We start from the raw sequence: 16,924 nt of genomic DNA on the forward strand, positions 1-16,924 counted from the left end.
AGCCATTTGTTCTCAGTCCACTTTTTTAAACAAGGTCTGTCCCCATGACCAGTGTAAATGAAAGCTACCCACCTGTCACTGTAAACAAAGGCTGACCACATCTTACATATAAGCAAAGGCCTCTGACCTGTCCACTTCAAACAAAAGCTGTCCCTGTGACAACTGTAAACAAAGACTACCCACCATCCACTGTAAGCAAAAGAATGCTAAATGTTCTCTGTAAATGAAGGTAATCCAGCTCTCCACTGTAAACAAAGGCTGTCCCTGTGACCACTGTAAACAAAGGTTACCTAAGTGTCCACTGTGAACAAACACCCACCACATGTTCTCTGTAAACAAAGGCGATCCAGCCATCCACTGTAAGCAAAGGCTATCACCATGACCACTGTAAACAAACGCTACCCACCTTTCACTGTAAACAAAGGCTGACCACATCTTACATATAAGCAAAGGCCTCTGAGCTGTCCACTTCAAACAAAAGCTGTCCCTGTGACAACTGTAAACAAAGACTACCCACCATCCACTGTAAGCAAAAGAATGCTAAATGTTCTCTGTAAATGAAGGTAATCCAGCTCTCCACTGTAAACAAAGGCTGTCCCTGTGACCACTGTAAACAAAGGTTACCTAAGTGTCCACTGTGAACAAACACCCACCACATGTTCTCTGTAAACAAAGGCGATCCAGCCATCCACTGTAAGCAAAGGCTATCACGATGACCACTGTAAACAAACGCTACCCACCTTTCACTGTAAACAAAGGCTGACCACATCTTACATATAAGCAAAGGCCTCTGAGCTGTCCACTTCAAACAAAAGCTGTCCCTGTGACAACTGTAAACAAAGACTACCCACCATCCACTGTAAACAAAGGAATGCTAAATGTTCTCTGTAAATGAAGGTAATCCAGCTCTCCACTGTAAACAAAGGCTGACCACTGTAAACAAAGGTTACCTAGGTGTCCACTGTGAACAAACACCCACCACATGTTCTCTGTAAACAAAGGCGATCCAGCCATCCACTGTAAGCAAAGGCTATCACCATGACCACTGTAAACAAACGCTACCCACCTTTCACTGTAAACAAAGGCTGACCACATCTTACATATAAGGAAATGCCTCTGAGCTGTCCACTTCAAACAAAAGCTGTCCCTGTGACAACTGTAAACAAAGACTACCCACCATCCACTGTAAGCAAAAGAATGCTAAATGTTCTCTGTAAATGAAGGTAATCCAGCTCTCCACTGTAAACAAAGGCTGTCCCTGTGACCACTGTAAACAAAGGTTACCTACGTGTCCACTGTGAACAAACACCCACCACATGTTCTCTGTAAACAAAGGCGATCCAGCCATCCACTGTAAGCAAAGGCTATCACCATGACCGCTGTAAACAAACGCTACCCACCTGTCACTGTAAACAAAGGCTGACCACATCTTACATATAAGCAAATGCCTCTGAGCTGTCCACTTCAAACAAAAGCTGTCCCTGTGACAAATGTAAACAAAGACTACCCACCATCCACTGTAAAAAAAAGGCAGGCTAAATGTTCTCTGTAAATGAAGGTAACCCAGCTCTCCACTGTAAACAAAGGCTGTCCCTGTGTCCACCGTGAACAAACACCCACCACATGTTCTCTGTAAACAAAGGCGATCCAGCCATCCACTGTAAGCAAACGCTGTCACCATGACCACTGTAAACAAACGCTACCCATCTGTCACTGTAAACAAAGGCTGACCCCATCTTATTTCTAAGCAAAGACCTTCGAGCTGTTGACTGTAAGTAAAAGCCGCCCTTGTGACCTCTGTAAACAAAGCCCACCCATGCGTCCACTGTAAAAAAAAGGAAGGCTAAATGTTCTCTGTAAATGAAGGTAACCCAGTTCTCCTCTGTAAACAAAGGCTGTCCCTGTGACCACTGTAAACAAAGTCTGCGCAACTGTCCACTGTGAACAAATGGCCACCACATGTCCTCTGTAAACAAAGGCCATCCAACTGTCCACTATAAACGAAGACTGTCCCCAAGATCACTGTAAACAAAGGCTACCCACTTGTCCACTACGAACAAAGGCCCATCACAAATTCTATGTAAATAAAGGCGATTCAACTGTCCACTGTAAATAAAGGCTGTCCCTGTGACCACTTTAAACAAAGACTGCCCATGTGTCCAGCAACAAAGGTGATGTGCATGCCCACTGTAACAAAGACTATTGACCAGAACTTTGTCCATCAGAGGTAGGCCCAATACAGTGGCTCAGGGGCACCCACATAGGATGGGGACAGGGAACAGAAAGATCCTTAAGCCCGGAGAGAAATTTCACCTTATACAAGACGCCATTTTTTTATTATGTTACTCAAATGTATTTCAACATTTTTAGTGCTATCTCCAGTAATTGTCATTTTCTTTCAGAAAACAGAAAACCTCTTGCGTAGGTTTTGTGAATTTTGACCGAAGTTATTTCCATAGATAAGGGAAGGATAAGTAGGTGCCAAATATTTTTCATTAATTTCCATGTAGTTTACAGTTAGTGACAGATATCGCTGATTTGAAGCATTCTGTGGTTTTTTTTTTTTTCTTTTGCTATGCTCAAAGGTTTGGCTGAATGATTCTAAATGTGGAAAAATTACGTTTACTTAGCTGTCAGTTCACACACACCTCACATGACGCTATTAGTCGTGTATGTTGTCAGTTTCTCAGCTACCTTACTTCTGCAGCTTGTTCTCTTCAAAGAACGAAACTTTTTGTATTTTTCTGTTTTTCGTTCATTTCAAACACAGAATCGCTATATATCGCGTTATTTGAAGTGTTTCCTACGGGTATTCTTACATTTTCTTAGCTAACACGGAAGAAGTGACACGACATCCAAAACATAATTGATCCTTAGCCCATTCAATGCTGTAAGTAATGTACAGAATTTTTCATTATCAGGAATCAGGTAACTAGTAACTTATTATTACCGAGCTGTGGCATGGTTCAAATGGCTCTGAGAACTGTGGGACTTAACATCTGAGGTCATCAGTCCGCTAGAACTTAGAACTACTTAAACCTAACTAACCCAAGGATATCACACACATCCATGCCCGAGGCAGGATTCGAACCTGCGACCGTAGCAGTCGCGCACTTAGGTAGAGTGGGGGGGGGCGGAGGGCGGTGGGAGGGGAAAAATTTACGGAAGTGTGAAAAACACTGACAGAAGCAGTGGCACAGGCGTGAAAAGAGAGGTTTACCGAACTCTCAAAGGAAATTTTGTACTGAGTTTTCGTTGCCTGAGATTACAACACCTGCCATCCATTGCAGTAACTTACCACCTTAGTGGTAAACACTATGGCACTTCTAACTCAGCTCTTCAGACATTTTTCCATTACATGCACAAGTTTTGTCTGTGATGGGCACTGTTTTGAAGACTGGATTATGTGTGATATGCACGAACTTTACCCCAAAGTACATCTTTGCATCGCTTCAGTTGACGTGTCAGTATAGAAGTACACACGCTTCGGTATCGTGAACTATATCCCCCATTTGACTTGAGTATGGTTAGTTTACCAACCGAAATATCGGAAGAGGAACTATTAATGGCCATGATCCGAACATGAAATATAATGCCATATTCTATGTGCAAGGAATGTTTCAAGAATCAAAGACAGCTGTGTCACAGACGACTTCTTTCTTCTTCGGTCAGTGCTGATTCTTCGATCAGTTCGTTTGAGGTTTGTGGAAACGACAGTGAGCTCCCTTGTTTTGGAGCCTGAAAAATGACACAGCAGAGAGTTGTTCCTTGTTTACTTTTACAAGAGCTAGTATCCGCCTGGCGGCTGTGCTTACTTAACACTATTTGCCGAGATATTCTGTTCTAAAGTCCATGCGTATTACAAAAATGGATTTGTGTATATGTCCATGTGTGTATGTTCTACATTTCCTCCTAAAGCACTGGACCAATTTCAATTGAACATAGTGTAGGTATTCCTCACTGTCAGACAACAATCGCTGAGGAGGTACCTATCTCCCTAGTTCAGCTGATACGACGTCATAAACAATGAGATGAATGAAAAACTGTCTAATCAGGCATGATATTTTAATTTATTACGTCTTTACTACTTACAATAATCGCAAAAAATTTCGCAGACAGAATCCAAATACACCGCTGAATATACAGGGTGTTTCAAAAATGACCGGTATATTTGAAACGGCAATAAAAACTAAACGAGCAGCGATAGAAATACACCGTTTGTTGCAATATGCTTGGGACAACAGTACATTTTCAGGCAGACAAACTTTCGAAATTACAGTAGTTACAATTTTCAACAACAGATGGCGCTGCAAGTGATGTGAAAGATATAGAAGACAACGCAGTCTGTGGGTGCGCCATTCTGTACGTCGTCTTTCTGCTGTAAGCGTGTGCTGTAGACAACATGGTTTATTCCTTAGAACAGAGGATTTTTCTGGTGTTGGAATTCCACCGCCTAGAACACAGTGTTGTTGCAACAAGACGAAGTTTTCAACGGAGGTTTAATGTAACCAAAGGACCGAAAAGCGATACAATAAAGGATCTGTTTGAAAAATTTCAACGGACTGGGAACGTGACGGATGAACGTGCCGGAAAGGTAGGGCGACCGCGTACGGCAACCACAGAGGGCAACGCGCAGCTAGTGCAGCAGGTGATCCGACAGCGGCCTCGGGTTTCCGTTCGCCGTGTTGCAGCTGCGGTCCAAATGACGCCAACGTCCACGTATCGTCTCATGCGCCAGAGTTTACACCTCTATCCGTACAAAATTCAAACGCGGCAACCCCTCAGCGCCGCTACCATTGCTGCACGAGAGACATTCGCTAACGATATAGTGCACAGGATTGATGACGGCGATATGCATGTGGGCAGCATTTGGTTTACCGACGAAGCTTATTTTTACCTGGACGGCTTCGTCAATAAACAGAACTGGCGCATATGGGGAACCGAAAAGCCACATGTTGCAGTCCCATCGTCCCTGCATCCTCAAAAAGTACTGGTCTGGGAAGCCATTTCTTCCAAAGGAATCATTGGCCCATTTTTCAGATCCGAAACGATTACTGCATCACGCTATCTGGACATTCTTCGTGAATTTGTGGCGGTACAAACTGCCTTAGACGACACTGCGAACACCTCGTGGTTTATGCAAGATGGTGCCCGGCCACATCGCACGGCCGACGTCTTTAATTTCCTGAATGAATATTTCGATGATCGTGTGATTGCTTTGGGCTATCCGAAACATACAGGAGGCGGCGTGGATTGTGGATTGGCCTCCCTATTCGCCAGACATGAACCCCTGTGACTTCTTTCTGTGGGGACACTTGAAAGACCAGGTGTACCGCCAGAATCCAGAAACAATTGAACAGCTGAAGCAGTACATCTCATCTGCATGTGAAGCCATTCCGCCAGACACGTTGTCAAAGGTTTCGGATAATTTCATTCAGAGACTACGCCATATTATTGCTACGCATGGTGGATATGTGGAAAATATCGTACTATAGAGTTTCCCATACCGCAGCGCCATCTGTTGTTGACAATTGTAACTACTGTAATTTCGAAAGTTTGTCTGCCTGAAAATGTACTGTTGTCCCAAGCATATTGCAACAAACGGTGTATTTCTATCGCTGCTCGTTTAGTTTGTATTGCCGTTTCAAATATACCGGTCATTTTTGAAACACCCTGTACCTGCAAAATTATATCTTTGTATGAGACATTTTTCAGAAGATACGACGTCATAAATATTGAGCTGCGTGGAAACGGAACTGCAGGCTGATATTCGCTAAAGATACCTATGAAATACGAGTACAGATACCTGTGTGAAATATGTTATGTTCGTAATATACACTGGTGTCCAAAATTAAAGCAACAAACCGCTATTTCCCCGTTCTGTGTCTAATTCAAGGTATAACATATCAACAGACATTACGATCACGGAAGATGGCATTCCCGTCATGGGATAACCATGCCAACGATGACGTCAGGGTACCTATCAAAAATGGTCCAAATGGCTTTAAGCACTATGGGACTTAACATCTGAGGTCATCAGTCCTTAGAACTAAGTAAACCTAACTCATCTAAGGACATCACACACATCCATGCCTGAGGGAGGATTTGAACCTGCGATTGTAGCAGCCGCGTGGTTCCGGACTGGAGCGCCTAGAACCGCTCGGCCACCGTAGCCGGCAGGGCACCTATGAAGCGGGGTACTGTTTGCCGGGTAGCCCCATATCCACAATTGCTGTGTACGCAGTCACAGACGGTACACTATGGCACAGAGAAGATGCCTACCAGACTCTCTGCGATGGAGGGCCATAAGAAGAATGGAAGCAGGACAGACGCAAACTGATGTGGACCAATGGCTTAATGTGAGTCGTAGTGTTGTTTCTCGTTGTGGTGTGCGTACTGTAAGACCTTCGGTACGCACACCATCAGATTATTTGACTTGTCGCTCTAACGAAGTAGGCGAGTGTCAGCAATATGTCTCGTGGTCTTATCGTGGCGTGTTTATCTTCTGCCGTTAGGTCAGACGATAGAAATGCCACTTGCACGCTTAGAGTAGCAGATTGACGGTGACCAACTTTAAACAGAACTTGATTAATTTTCACACACATTTATCAAAATAATAAAAATCATAGAAATTACGTAACTTGATTCTGGATGCTGTTTACAATTGACGATCTGAAATTCCTTTGGTCTTGGTACGCTAATCTTATTCTCACATATCTCTGATACTTGACAAAGTGTCTATTCATTTATCTTCATGCTATGTACAGGAATATGATAATCTTATTAGGCGCAGACTGAAACTTGACTACAGACTAATGCAGACTGATGCAGACTGACTAATCGGAGGTCTGTACACTCGTTATAATACCTCGAGCGTTCAGGTATCACTGCGCGAGTGTGATCCGCGAGGAGAAAAGGTTCTATGTTAGCAGCAATCTCATCGGCTGCATTACATAATAATACGCGGATCGGCGGAAGCAGGATTTGGTCTGTCTCTATGGCAGCGCCATCTCGTAGTGCGGAGACGGACGAGCGCTGCGCCTGCGCTGTTGTGCTTAGCGGGGCGCGCTCTAGTGGGAGAGTTGTGTACGTGCTGACTACACGGAACTATGTACACAACACTCGTATGAGGCGATAGATCATAGAGACCGAAACTGAATCCTGGAGACCAGGACAGGGCCGACTATGTGTGACATCAGACAGAGTGGACCGTTATTTGGCTGCAGGGGCAGGACGGTACCGCCTTAGTACTGCACAGCAATTGGCATCTGACCTCGCAGCATCCACAGGACGTGTTCTGTCGAGCAAACGGTGTACTGAGGGCTTCGGCAGAGTGTTGGAGACGTGCTGTATGTGTACCTCTGACGCGTCTTCACAGAAGGGAACGTCTAGGGTGGAATCGTCACTATGCCATCTGGACGGTAGAATCGAGGGGCAATGTCCTTTTCAGAGATGAGTCCCGATTTCGTGTGAATGATTCTTGACGGATTCACATCTGACGGCCAAACATTTTGGAAAGAGACCAATATCGAGGAGGATCCCTAATGGTGTGGGCAGGGATTATGCTCACCACTCGAACATCTCTTTGTGAAATTATACGGGTGCGTCGGTAAGGTTTAACTGCTGTCAGGTATTGTGATGAGGTCTTGGGACATCTTGTGCGGTTGTTGCGAGACGCTTTGGGCCCAGACTTGGTACTGATGGACGATAATACTGGACCTCATAGAGCACAGGTGGTTGATCTTTTCTTGGAAACGGAAGACACTGCACGCATGACGTGGCCTCCTCGCTCTCCTGATCTGAATGCCATAGAGCATGCCTGGGATGCACCATGCAGACAGGTTGTATCACGTCAGCATCTCCAAGATTCGAGAGCAGCTCTCTGGAAGAACGGGAGTTATTGGGTCAACATGAGACACCATTCACACTATGCCCCGTCGTTGTAAAGCCTGTATTGCCGCCGGACGTGGTCACAACCAATTGTATGTATTGTATGTTAACTGGGAACCTAGAAACGACGGAGAGGCTCCGTCCCCGCCGCAGCCGCAGTGGTCCACAACCCCACGACTACTACTGCAGTCCACCCCTCTGCCGCCCCACACCGAATCCATGGTCATTGTGCGGTTTGGACCCTGGTGGACGCCCCCCCCCCCCCCCCCAGCAGGCCGGAGTGACCGAGCGGGTCTAGGTGCTACAGTCTGGAACTGCGCGACCGCTACGTTCGCAGGTTCGAATCCTGCCTCGGGCATGGATGAGTGTGATGTCCTTAGGTTAGTTAGGTTCAAGTACTAAGTTCTAGGGGACTGATGACCTCAGAAGTTAAGTCCCATGGTGTTCAGAGCCATGTGAACCATTTGGACCCCTCCCCCCCCCCAGCAAACGTCTCACACCAGACGAGTGTAACCCTTATGATTGCGTGGTAGAGTAATGGTGGTGTACGCGTATGTGGAGAACTTGTTTGCACAGCAATCACCGACATAATGTAGCTGAGGCGGAATAAGGGGAACCAGCTCACATTCGCTGAGGCAGATGGAAAACTGCCTAAAAACCATCCACTGGCCGGCCATCTCACCGGACCTCGACACAAGTCCGCTGGGCAGATTCGTGCCGGGGACCAGGCGCTCCTTCCCACTCCACAAAGCCGGGCGTTAGACCGATTGGCTAACCAGGCGGGCCCTCACAACCCATACTGAGCACATTAACCGGTGGTCAGAATTTGTGTAGAAATCCATTAAGTTGGAGAACAACGCAGAACGTTACGCATGTTGCAGTTGCTTACGTTCTGTATTCTTTACATTGTTTCTACTATTACATGTTTGTACTCTTTTGTGGTGGCAAAATAAACGCAGTCTTGCAAAATTTCCGATTGTTGCTTTAATTGTGGACACCAGTTTGTGTCACATATGCGTGTTCTGGCAAAGCCACAGGTTAAAAGCTCCTCTTAAACCACTGGGTCAATTCCAAGAAAACTTGGTAGATATATGACTTACTGTCTCGAAAGATATACTGCAGGGGTAAAAACCACCAGCCTACAATGGCTCGGGGAGGGGGGGGGGCAGGTGCGAGGGTGGGGGCGGGGGGATGATTTGGAGAAAGAAAGTGGGGAGGAAGAGATGGACCCAGATAAGTGGGAGGAGGGGGTGTAGAGAGATAGAAAGATGGGAGAGGAGGATATGATCTGAGAAAGGAAGGAGGATGAGATGGACGGAGAGAAGGCGGGAGGATGAGTGGATGAAGAAATATAGGAAGTAGGAGTTGGACACAAAGGGAAGGAGGAAATGGACTAACAGGATTGGAATACATATCCTCACAGTGCCAGGTCCTCACCTAGTATGTGATAGCCGGCCGATGTGACCGAGTGGTTCTAGGCGTTTCAGTCCGGAACCGCACTGCTGCTACGGTCGCAGGTTAGAATCCTGCCTCAGGTATGGATGTGTTTGATGTCCTTAGCTTAGTTAGGATCAAGTAGTTCTAAGTTCTAGGGGACTGATACCCTCAGATGTTAAGTCCCATAGTGCTCAGAGCCATTTGAACCATTTGAAGCATATGATAAATCGACAACAGGACCCACTTTTTCAATAATACAAGAACTTAAGTATGAAATATTAAACAATTAAGTTATCGGAGAAGATAATCACAAGCAGATTCACAACTAAATGGGTGCTACATTTGAAAAACATGTTACATCTCTAGAGAAAAAATGTATGTAAACAGTTATTGTAGATATAACATAAAATCATTGTTTACATGGCGCCTATTATTAAATTATTCAAAGTAAATCATTATTGTGGTATAATTTTGATAGTAAATTGCCGATTTATGTGGGAATAAATAACAGTAGCAGCATCGTGCCACAACACAGCCCGGTGGGGATAGTATTATGCTTTGGGGAACGCTAACCTGTGCTTCTGTGTGGTCTGTGATAGTAATGGAAGACATGATGACAGCTATAGACTACATACACATAAATGGCGGTCACATGTGTTCCTCCATCATGCGGATCTCCCTGACTGTGAAGGCATTTTCCAGCAGAGTAACTCTCCGCATCACTATGCCAGTACGGTGCTACAGTGAATTGAAGAGCATGATACCGAAATCGCATTGATCACTTGGCCACGCAATTCATCTAATCTGAAACCGAGGACACACCTTGGACACTATTTGGCGCCAGCTTCATGTCCACAAACGACCGACAAGTATAAATGGCAGATTGAAGTGATGAACGAAAATTTGTAGCAAGGCTGGGATTCGAACTCAGGTCTGCGGCTCACTACGCAGATGCCGTAACCAGTACACCACCCTGGCACAGTGGCTTTGTACAACCGCACGGACTACCCTAGCATGCCTCCATCCTCAATCCAAATTCCCATTCACGCATCAACCCACTTGGTATTCCCTGTAAACTCAAACACCATTGCAGAGACTCTCCAAGTGTATTGCAATAACAATTCAGCATCGAACGAAATGGGGATTCCTGCTGTTCACTGTACCAGGGTGACATAGTGGTTAGCGCATCAGCCTGATGAGCAGGAGACTTGGTTCGAGTTCCGGCCTTGGAACAAATTTTCATTTGTCACTTTAGTCTGCATGTATACATAGCGTAAGGTCTCTGGAACTATGTAGTTTCATTTTACTAACCCACGTACGCCTGGGTTTCCATGCTGAGGTGCTATTCCAGAAGGGAGACATACTAGGTAATCTGTGCAGTTGTGGCGTAATAATTAGCACAACTGCCTAGTGAGCACCAGACACAGGTTCGAATCCTGGCCTTGGAAAAAACTTTCATTCGTCAGTTCAGACATACATAATAGATATTTGAGACTTGAAAAGGTCTCTGGAATTATATAGCTTCATTTGATCACCAACAAGTAGTTTACTAGAACTGCATGGCCGGTGCAATAAACATATTTTTTTTTTTTTATTTTGCAAGTCTAGTTCCGTAGGACCAAATTGAGTAGCAAATCTCCAAGGTTATGGAACCTGTCAGTAAATGAAATTACAACATAAAAGTAAGAACAAATGAAATAAAATGTTTATGAACCCAAAAACAGACAAGTGTTTAAGTAAACACTGTCAACAGTAAAGCATAGGGATCAGCTAAATTTTCCAAGGAACTCTTATACAGAATAGAAGGAGTGGCCCATGAGGAAACTCTTCGGTTTTGATTTGAAAGCGCGTGAGATAGTGCTAAGATTTTTGAATTATTGTGGTAGCTCATTGAAAATGGACACACCAGTATACCGCACACCTTTCTGCACAAGGGGCAAGGAAACGCAGTCCAAATGCAGATTGGATTTCTGACTAATATTAACTGACAAGGGGAGGCCGCCAATTGTGAAATTCAGATTCGATTCATACTGCGCATAATAAAAGCTCATGGCCAGAGGTGTAATGTGGCAAAGCACCAAGATGCACTTCTCAGCCGTTGTCGAGAAAATCGACGGTTAAAAGAAACCGTTGCGGTGAAATAATCTCTACGATTAATAATTTTCTACAGCGTCGTGGCGCAGTGGTATGCGCTCGGGTTCGTAATCCGAAGGTCGCCGGATCGAATCTCTCGCTATGCAATTTTTTTTATTATTAGTTTCTTGTAATTGATACGTATATATATACTATTAATGAATTGCTTATGCATGTTGGTGAAGGCGGATCGCTCTCCAATTGTACCGCCTCCATTTTTCCGTTTTTTTAACAAGGTGTACCAAAGCTCTCCCGTCCGCACTGATTTTCGATGATGTTATAAGTTGCGCTAGGGACCGCATCTACCTTCTTTCGAAGTTAGCAGGCAACTGCGCTGTTATGCGGCGGCTCGTTTCGACCCATTCAACATCTGTCCTTCAGTTGTAACGAGCGAATAACGGAGTTTATATTTCATACCTGCCTCAGCAAATTTGTGTTCGTGGGGTCTCTATTCTAATTCGAACGTTTGACTTACGCTATACGTATTCGTTTCGGAATATAGTTTCTACGTTTTCGGTTAACTATACGTGGTTAACATTATGAAGACAATAACATTTGTGAAATACAACTTTGTTTGCGGAAAACATAATGATGTTCGAAGTCGTCAGTTTTTCCACGCCAAACGACTTTCAACGACTTATTATATGCATAATTGTTGCAACTGATTGCCGGGAATTATATATTTGAATTAAAAAAAAAACAAATACTAAAAAGGAAAAAGGTTGCATGGCGCGAGATTCGATCCGGCGACCTTCGGATTACGAACCCGAGCGCTTACCGCTGCGCCACGACGCTGTAGAAAACTATTAATCGTAGAGAGTATTTCACCGCAACGGTTTCTTTTAACTGTCGATTTTCTCGACAACGGCTGAGAAGTGCATCTTGGTGCTTTTCCACATTACACCTCTGGCCATGAGCTTTTATTATGCGCAGTATGAATCGAATCTGAATTTCACAATTGGCGGCCTCCCCTTGTGAGTGAAAGTTGCTAATTCTTGGGAATGCGGTGATATTGTTAACAAGAACCGACAGTAAATACATATATTCATATGTTGAGAAGCCAATGTCAGAATACGCAGACTGGTGATCAGGGGTTGAAAAGAGGTTCACGAACTTACACAACTTAATGCCTGAACTGCCCATTTCTGAGCCAAAAATATCCTTTGAGAATGGGAGGAATTACCCCAAAATATAATACCAGAAGCATTCCGTCTTCAGGCCACGAGTGGCCTACCGGGACCATCCGACCACCGTGTCGTCCTCAGTGGAGGATGCAGCTAGGAGGGGTGTGGGGTCAGCACACCGCTCTCCCGGCCGTTATGATGGTATTTTTGACCGAAGCCGCTACTATTCGGTCGAGTAGCTCCTCAATTGGCATCACGAGGCTGAGTGCACCCCGAAAAATGGCAACAGCACATGGCGGCCTGGATGGTCACCCACCCAAGTGCCGACCACGCCCGACAGCGCTTAACTTCGGTGATCGCGCTGGAACCGGTGTATCCACTGCGGCAAGGCCGTTGACTACCATATGACATAAGCGAATGAAAATAAGCGAATTAGACTAACATTCATGTAGAACGATCACCTACATCAGATACCTTTCGAATAGTAAAAATGACAGCATTAGGTCTTTGAACAAGATCCTGAACGTGGGCGTTCCACGACAGTTTACTATCTATCTGAACACCTAGAAACTTTAACTGTTCTGTTGCACTAATCATATGCCCATTCTGTGAATTTAAAACGTTGGGTTTTGTTGAATTGGGTGTTAGAAACTGTAAAAACTGAGTCTTACTGTGATTTAGTGATAGTTTATTTTCTACAAGCCATGAACTTATGTCATGAAGTGCACTGTTTGAAACAGAGCCAGCGTTACACAGAACACCTTCACTACCAAGCTAGTGTCATCAGCAAACAAAAATATCATAGAATTATCTGTAATATTATAGGACATATCATTTATATAAATAAGGAACAGGAGAGGCCCTAACACTGATCCCTGGGGCACCCCCCACTTGACTGTACCCCACTCAGACCCCATACGACAGCTATTTTCAACACTGTGAATAATGATCTTTTGCTGTCTGTAGTCAAAGCAAGAGGTAAACCAATTGTGAGCTACTCCCCGCATTCCATAATGGTCCAACTTCTGGAGCAATATTTTGTGATCAACACAATCTAACGCCATAGTAAAATGGAAAAAAATGCCTAGCGTTCGAAACCTCTTGTTTAACCCATCCAGTACCTCACAGTCTTTTCAATAACTTTACCAAACATTGGTGGCATAGAAATAAGCCTAAAATCTTGTGCCACATAGCTCTGGAAATCTAGCAAAGACTTGTCGAGTCCATGCCACGCAGGATCGCTGCTATCTTGCGTTCAAAATGTGGATCAATACGCTACTGACAGGTTCTGGCTTCTCAGTGAGTGCTACAGAGCTCAGAAATTGCGAATACGACACCCAGGCCTGTCTCAGTGGATCGCATTCTGCACTAAAGTGCTGGTTCGTGTTCTACACCAAAACGAGTGTGAGCAATGTCCACTTTTCTTACAGTGTGTGGCCAATGTGTTGCAGAGTTCGCGACTTCCCACCAGAGCCCGCACGCGTCGCGCGCCGCCTCCGACCTGGAGGCGGTGCTGGAGGAGCAGGAGGTGGCGGGGGCGGAGAGCCGCCCCGGCGCTGGCGCAGGCTCGGCCCGCGCCCAGCCCAGCAAGCGAGACGTCGACGTCGACCCCGAGCAGCTGCGAGCCGCCGAGGCCCTGCTGGGGGCGCTGCTCCACCCGAAGGACACTCTGCCGCTGCCCCCGGCCAGGAAAGTCAGCGTGCGGCCGCAGGCCGACATCGGGGTCATAGAGGAGCAGGTAACTGGCGCTGTCCCCCCGTCCCAAATCCCGTTGTACCAGTGACCTCGCCAATACAGTCCGATTTAGGTTATAAGTGCCTGCTTGCTTCTGTAACCGTTGTCATCAGAGGTAAAATCAGTTGGGTAGTAATGCTTCAGTAATCGACATTTCAACCCCTCTGCTTAGATATTGATCAGGACCCTTGTCGTTGTCCTCAGTTGGCGTAGTCTCCAGCCTACTTGCTATGATCTTCTTTAGCTCTCTACTGGTAGTCCCTGATGGGATCAGACATCAGCCGACTTGTTGGGATCTTCTATGGGACTCTTCTGGACATCCCCAGTTCTCCAAGTCTACAGTTTACTTACAGGGACCTTCTTCAGATCCCAGTTGGCTTAGTCTCCAGCCTACTTGCTATGATCTTCTTTAGCTCTCTACTGGTAGTCCCTAATTGGATCAGACATCAGCTGACTTGTTGGGATCTTCTTTGGGACTCTTCTGGACGTCGCCATTTCTCCAAGTCTAGTTTACTTGCAGGGACCTTCTTCAGACCCCAGTTGGCTGAGTCTTCAGTCAGTATGCTGGGATCTCCTTTAGGTCTCTCCTGGTTGTTCCCAGTTGGCTAAGTCTTCAGCCAAGACGCTAGGATTTTCTTCAGGATTCTTCGTCTTGCTCAGGTTCATACCTGTATCATGCCAAACTCCAAACAACTGCTCCCACGACCTATTTGATTATGTCTGTGGCATTATCCAGAGAGATCGTTGCAATACCAAACTCGATATCACAGACATTATTCAATTCTCACTGCAATCTGCAACAACATATGAGTGGCACTCCTGAAGACCGTACCTCTCTCCCAGCACTGCAGTGCCCTCACACTGAGGTCAACATAGAGCTGAGACAGGAAGAGCTCACACCAGTTCGAGACACCAGCTACAGCACTCATCATCATAGTCATAGTTAAAATTTCTGATGAACCTGCACTTTAGTCAAGATTGCATTTTGCACTGCAAGAGAACAGTTTGTTAATCTGTGCATCAGGTGATGCTTTCAGAGTCAATGACAATTGTAACAAGCAGTCCTGTGGCATAGAAGTGTGCCAAAGTTAAGTAAATCTGTTATTCTTTTATGTAATAAAGTGAACTAATATTTAACATGATCTACTTTGATTAGCCTTCTCCTAGAGCAGTCAAAGAACCTGCATGTATGGCCAGACAAAAGTACTTCCATCTGGACACAACAATTTCCTGACTGATATTCATCTTGACGAGTGACATTGTTTTCCAAGTTGAATGCAATTTTAGCCTGCTGTATTCTCCTCTTAGTTTCTTTCCAGTTTCTGCCGTCCCTTGTGATCCCGCTTCTGAAATAGGCAAACTCCTCTGTCGCTTCTAAATTCTCTCTACCAATTCTCATTTGTTGAGCTTCATGACAACATACCATATAGTAGTCACCACAGAAATTTCTCAGTTCTGCAAATCGCATCTGTAAATACTGAATGCTGTAGAAACTTCACGCATTAATGTGGGACAACACATCGAAAGGGTGACGTGCGTTACTGTTTGTACTTGTGTGACATACGTTGTTTTACGACTTCACTCTCTTATTGCTGAATACAGGAAACTGTTTATACATTTGTATCTTCAGTGTAACCAGCTACTATTTACGAATAATTTATCTAAGTTTAACTAATGTTTTTGCTTTTCCTCGTTTGGAATTCGCCAGATATATCAGTAACTGTGGTTGCAAGCTGCTAAAAGTTTGCATCACCATGTGGCTGTACGGTCCCATATTAATGTGCGACGTTTTAACAGCTTTAGCCCCTATGTCATTTACACATACACTATTTTAACCTAATGCCACCTGTGAATCAAATATATAATAAAACTATTACAAGGTTGTCACTCTGCTTGCATAGGCTGTATGCCTAATCTAAGTGATATATATGATGGACGCCCCGCCTAAGAATCATCAGATGCATTGTCTCTGGTGTTCTGACAGATGTTTGCAATTCCATCTTTGGTAGAGTCCGTTTAAACGAATAGTGCTCATCACATCCTTCATGCGACGCTGAGTGTCGATGGACAGCGTTGGTTTGTTTCCCATTACAAACAAAATTGTTTTTGAAGAGCAATTTTGTGTGCCTGTTCGATAGAGTAGTCACATATTAATCTAGAGCAGAAGTTGTTTTATCGATAGGCGTAAACAGAGGCAGTAAGGCGTGACAAATAACCTGTACTCCAGCCGCTATAGGACAGATGTGGCCTATCCTGACTGCATGCAGCAAAAAATGGCTCTGAGTACTATGGGACTTAACTGCTGTGGTCATCAGTCCCCTAGAACGAAGAACTACTTAAACCTAACTAATGTAAGTACATCACACACATCCATGCTCGAGGCAGCATTCGAACCTGCGACCGTAGCAGTCGTGCGGTTCCAGACTGTAGCACCTAGAACCGCTCGGCCACTCGGGCCGGCTTGCATGCAGCAGCGCTGCTCAGTTGCTGCTAGAGTTCCGGTTATTTCTCACCTCTTACTGCCTCTGTTTACGCATATCGATAAGACTACTGTACTATTTAATCAAAATCAAGCGAATTTAAACTAAGTATTTTCTGTAGTTATT

At 44.9% G+C, this 16,924-nt stretch overlaps 1 protein-coding gene across 2 annotated transcripts in view; it reads left to right on the forward strand.

The window, feature by feature from the left end:
• Nucleotides 1-16,924, forward strand: part of LOC126213604 (mucin-1-like) — a 329,890-nt gene that overhangs the window by 175,686 nt on the left and 137,280 nt on the right. For both annotated transcript variants that reach the window (XM_049941458.1, XM_049941459.1), the window contains exon 3: nt 14,036-14,322. In XM_049941458.1, coding sequence (XP_049797415.1) covers nt 14,036-14,322 — 287 coding nt within the window. The remainder of the gene's footprint in view (nt 1-14,035; nt 14,323-16,924) is intronic.

Source organism: Schistocerca nitens, chromosome 11 (genome assembly GCF_023898315.1).
Source record: "Schistocerca nitens isolate TAMUIC-IGC-003100 chromosome 11, iqSchNite1.1, whole genome shotgun sequence".
In the NCBI taxonomy this organism is placed as follows: Eukaryota; Metazoa; Arthropoda; class Insecta; order Orthoptera; family Acrididae; genus Schistocerca; species Schistocerca nitens.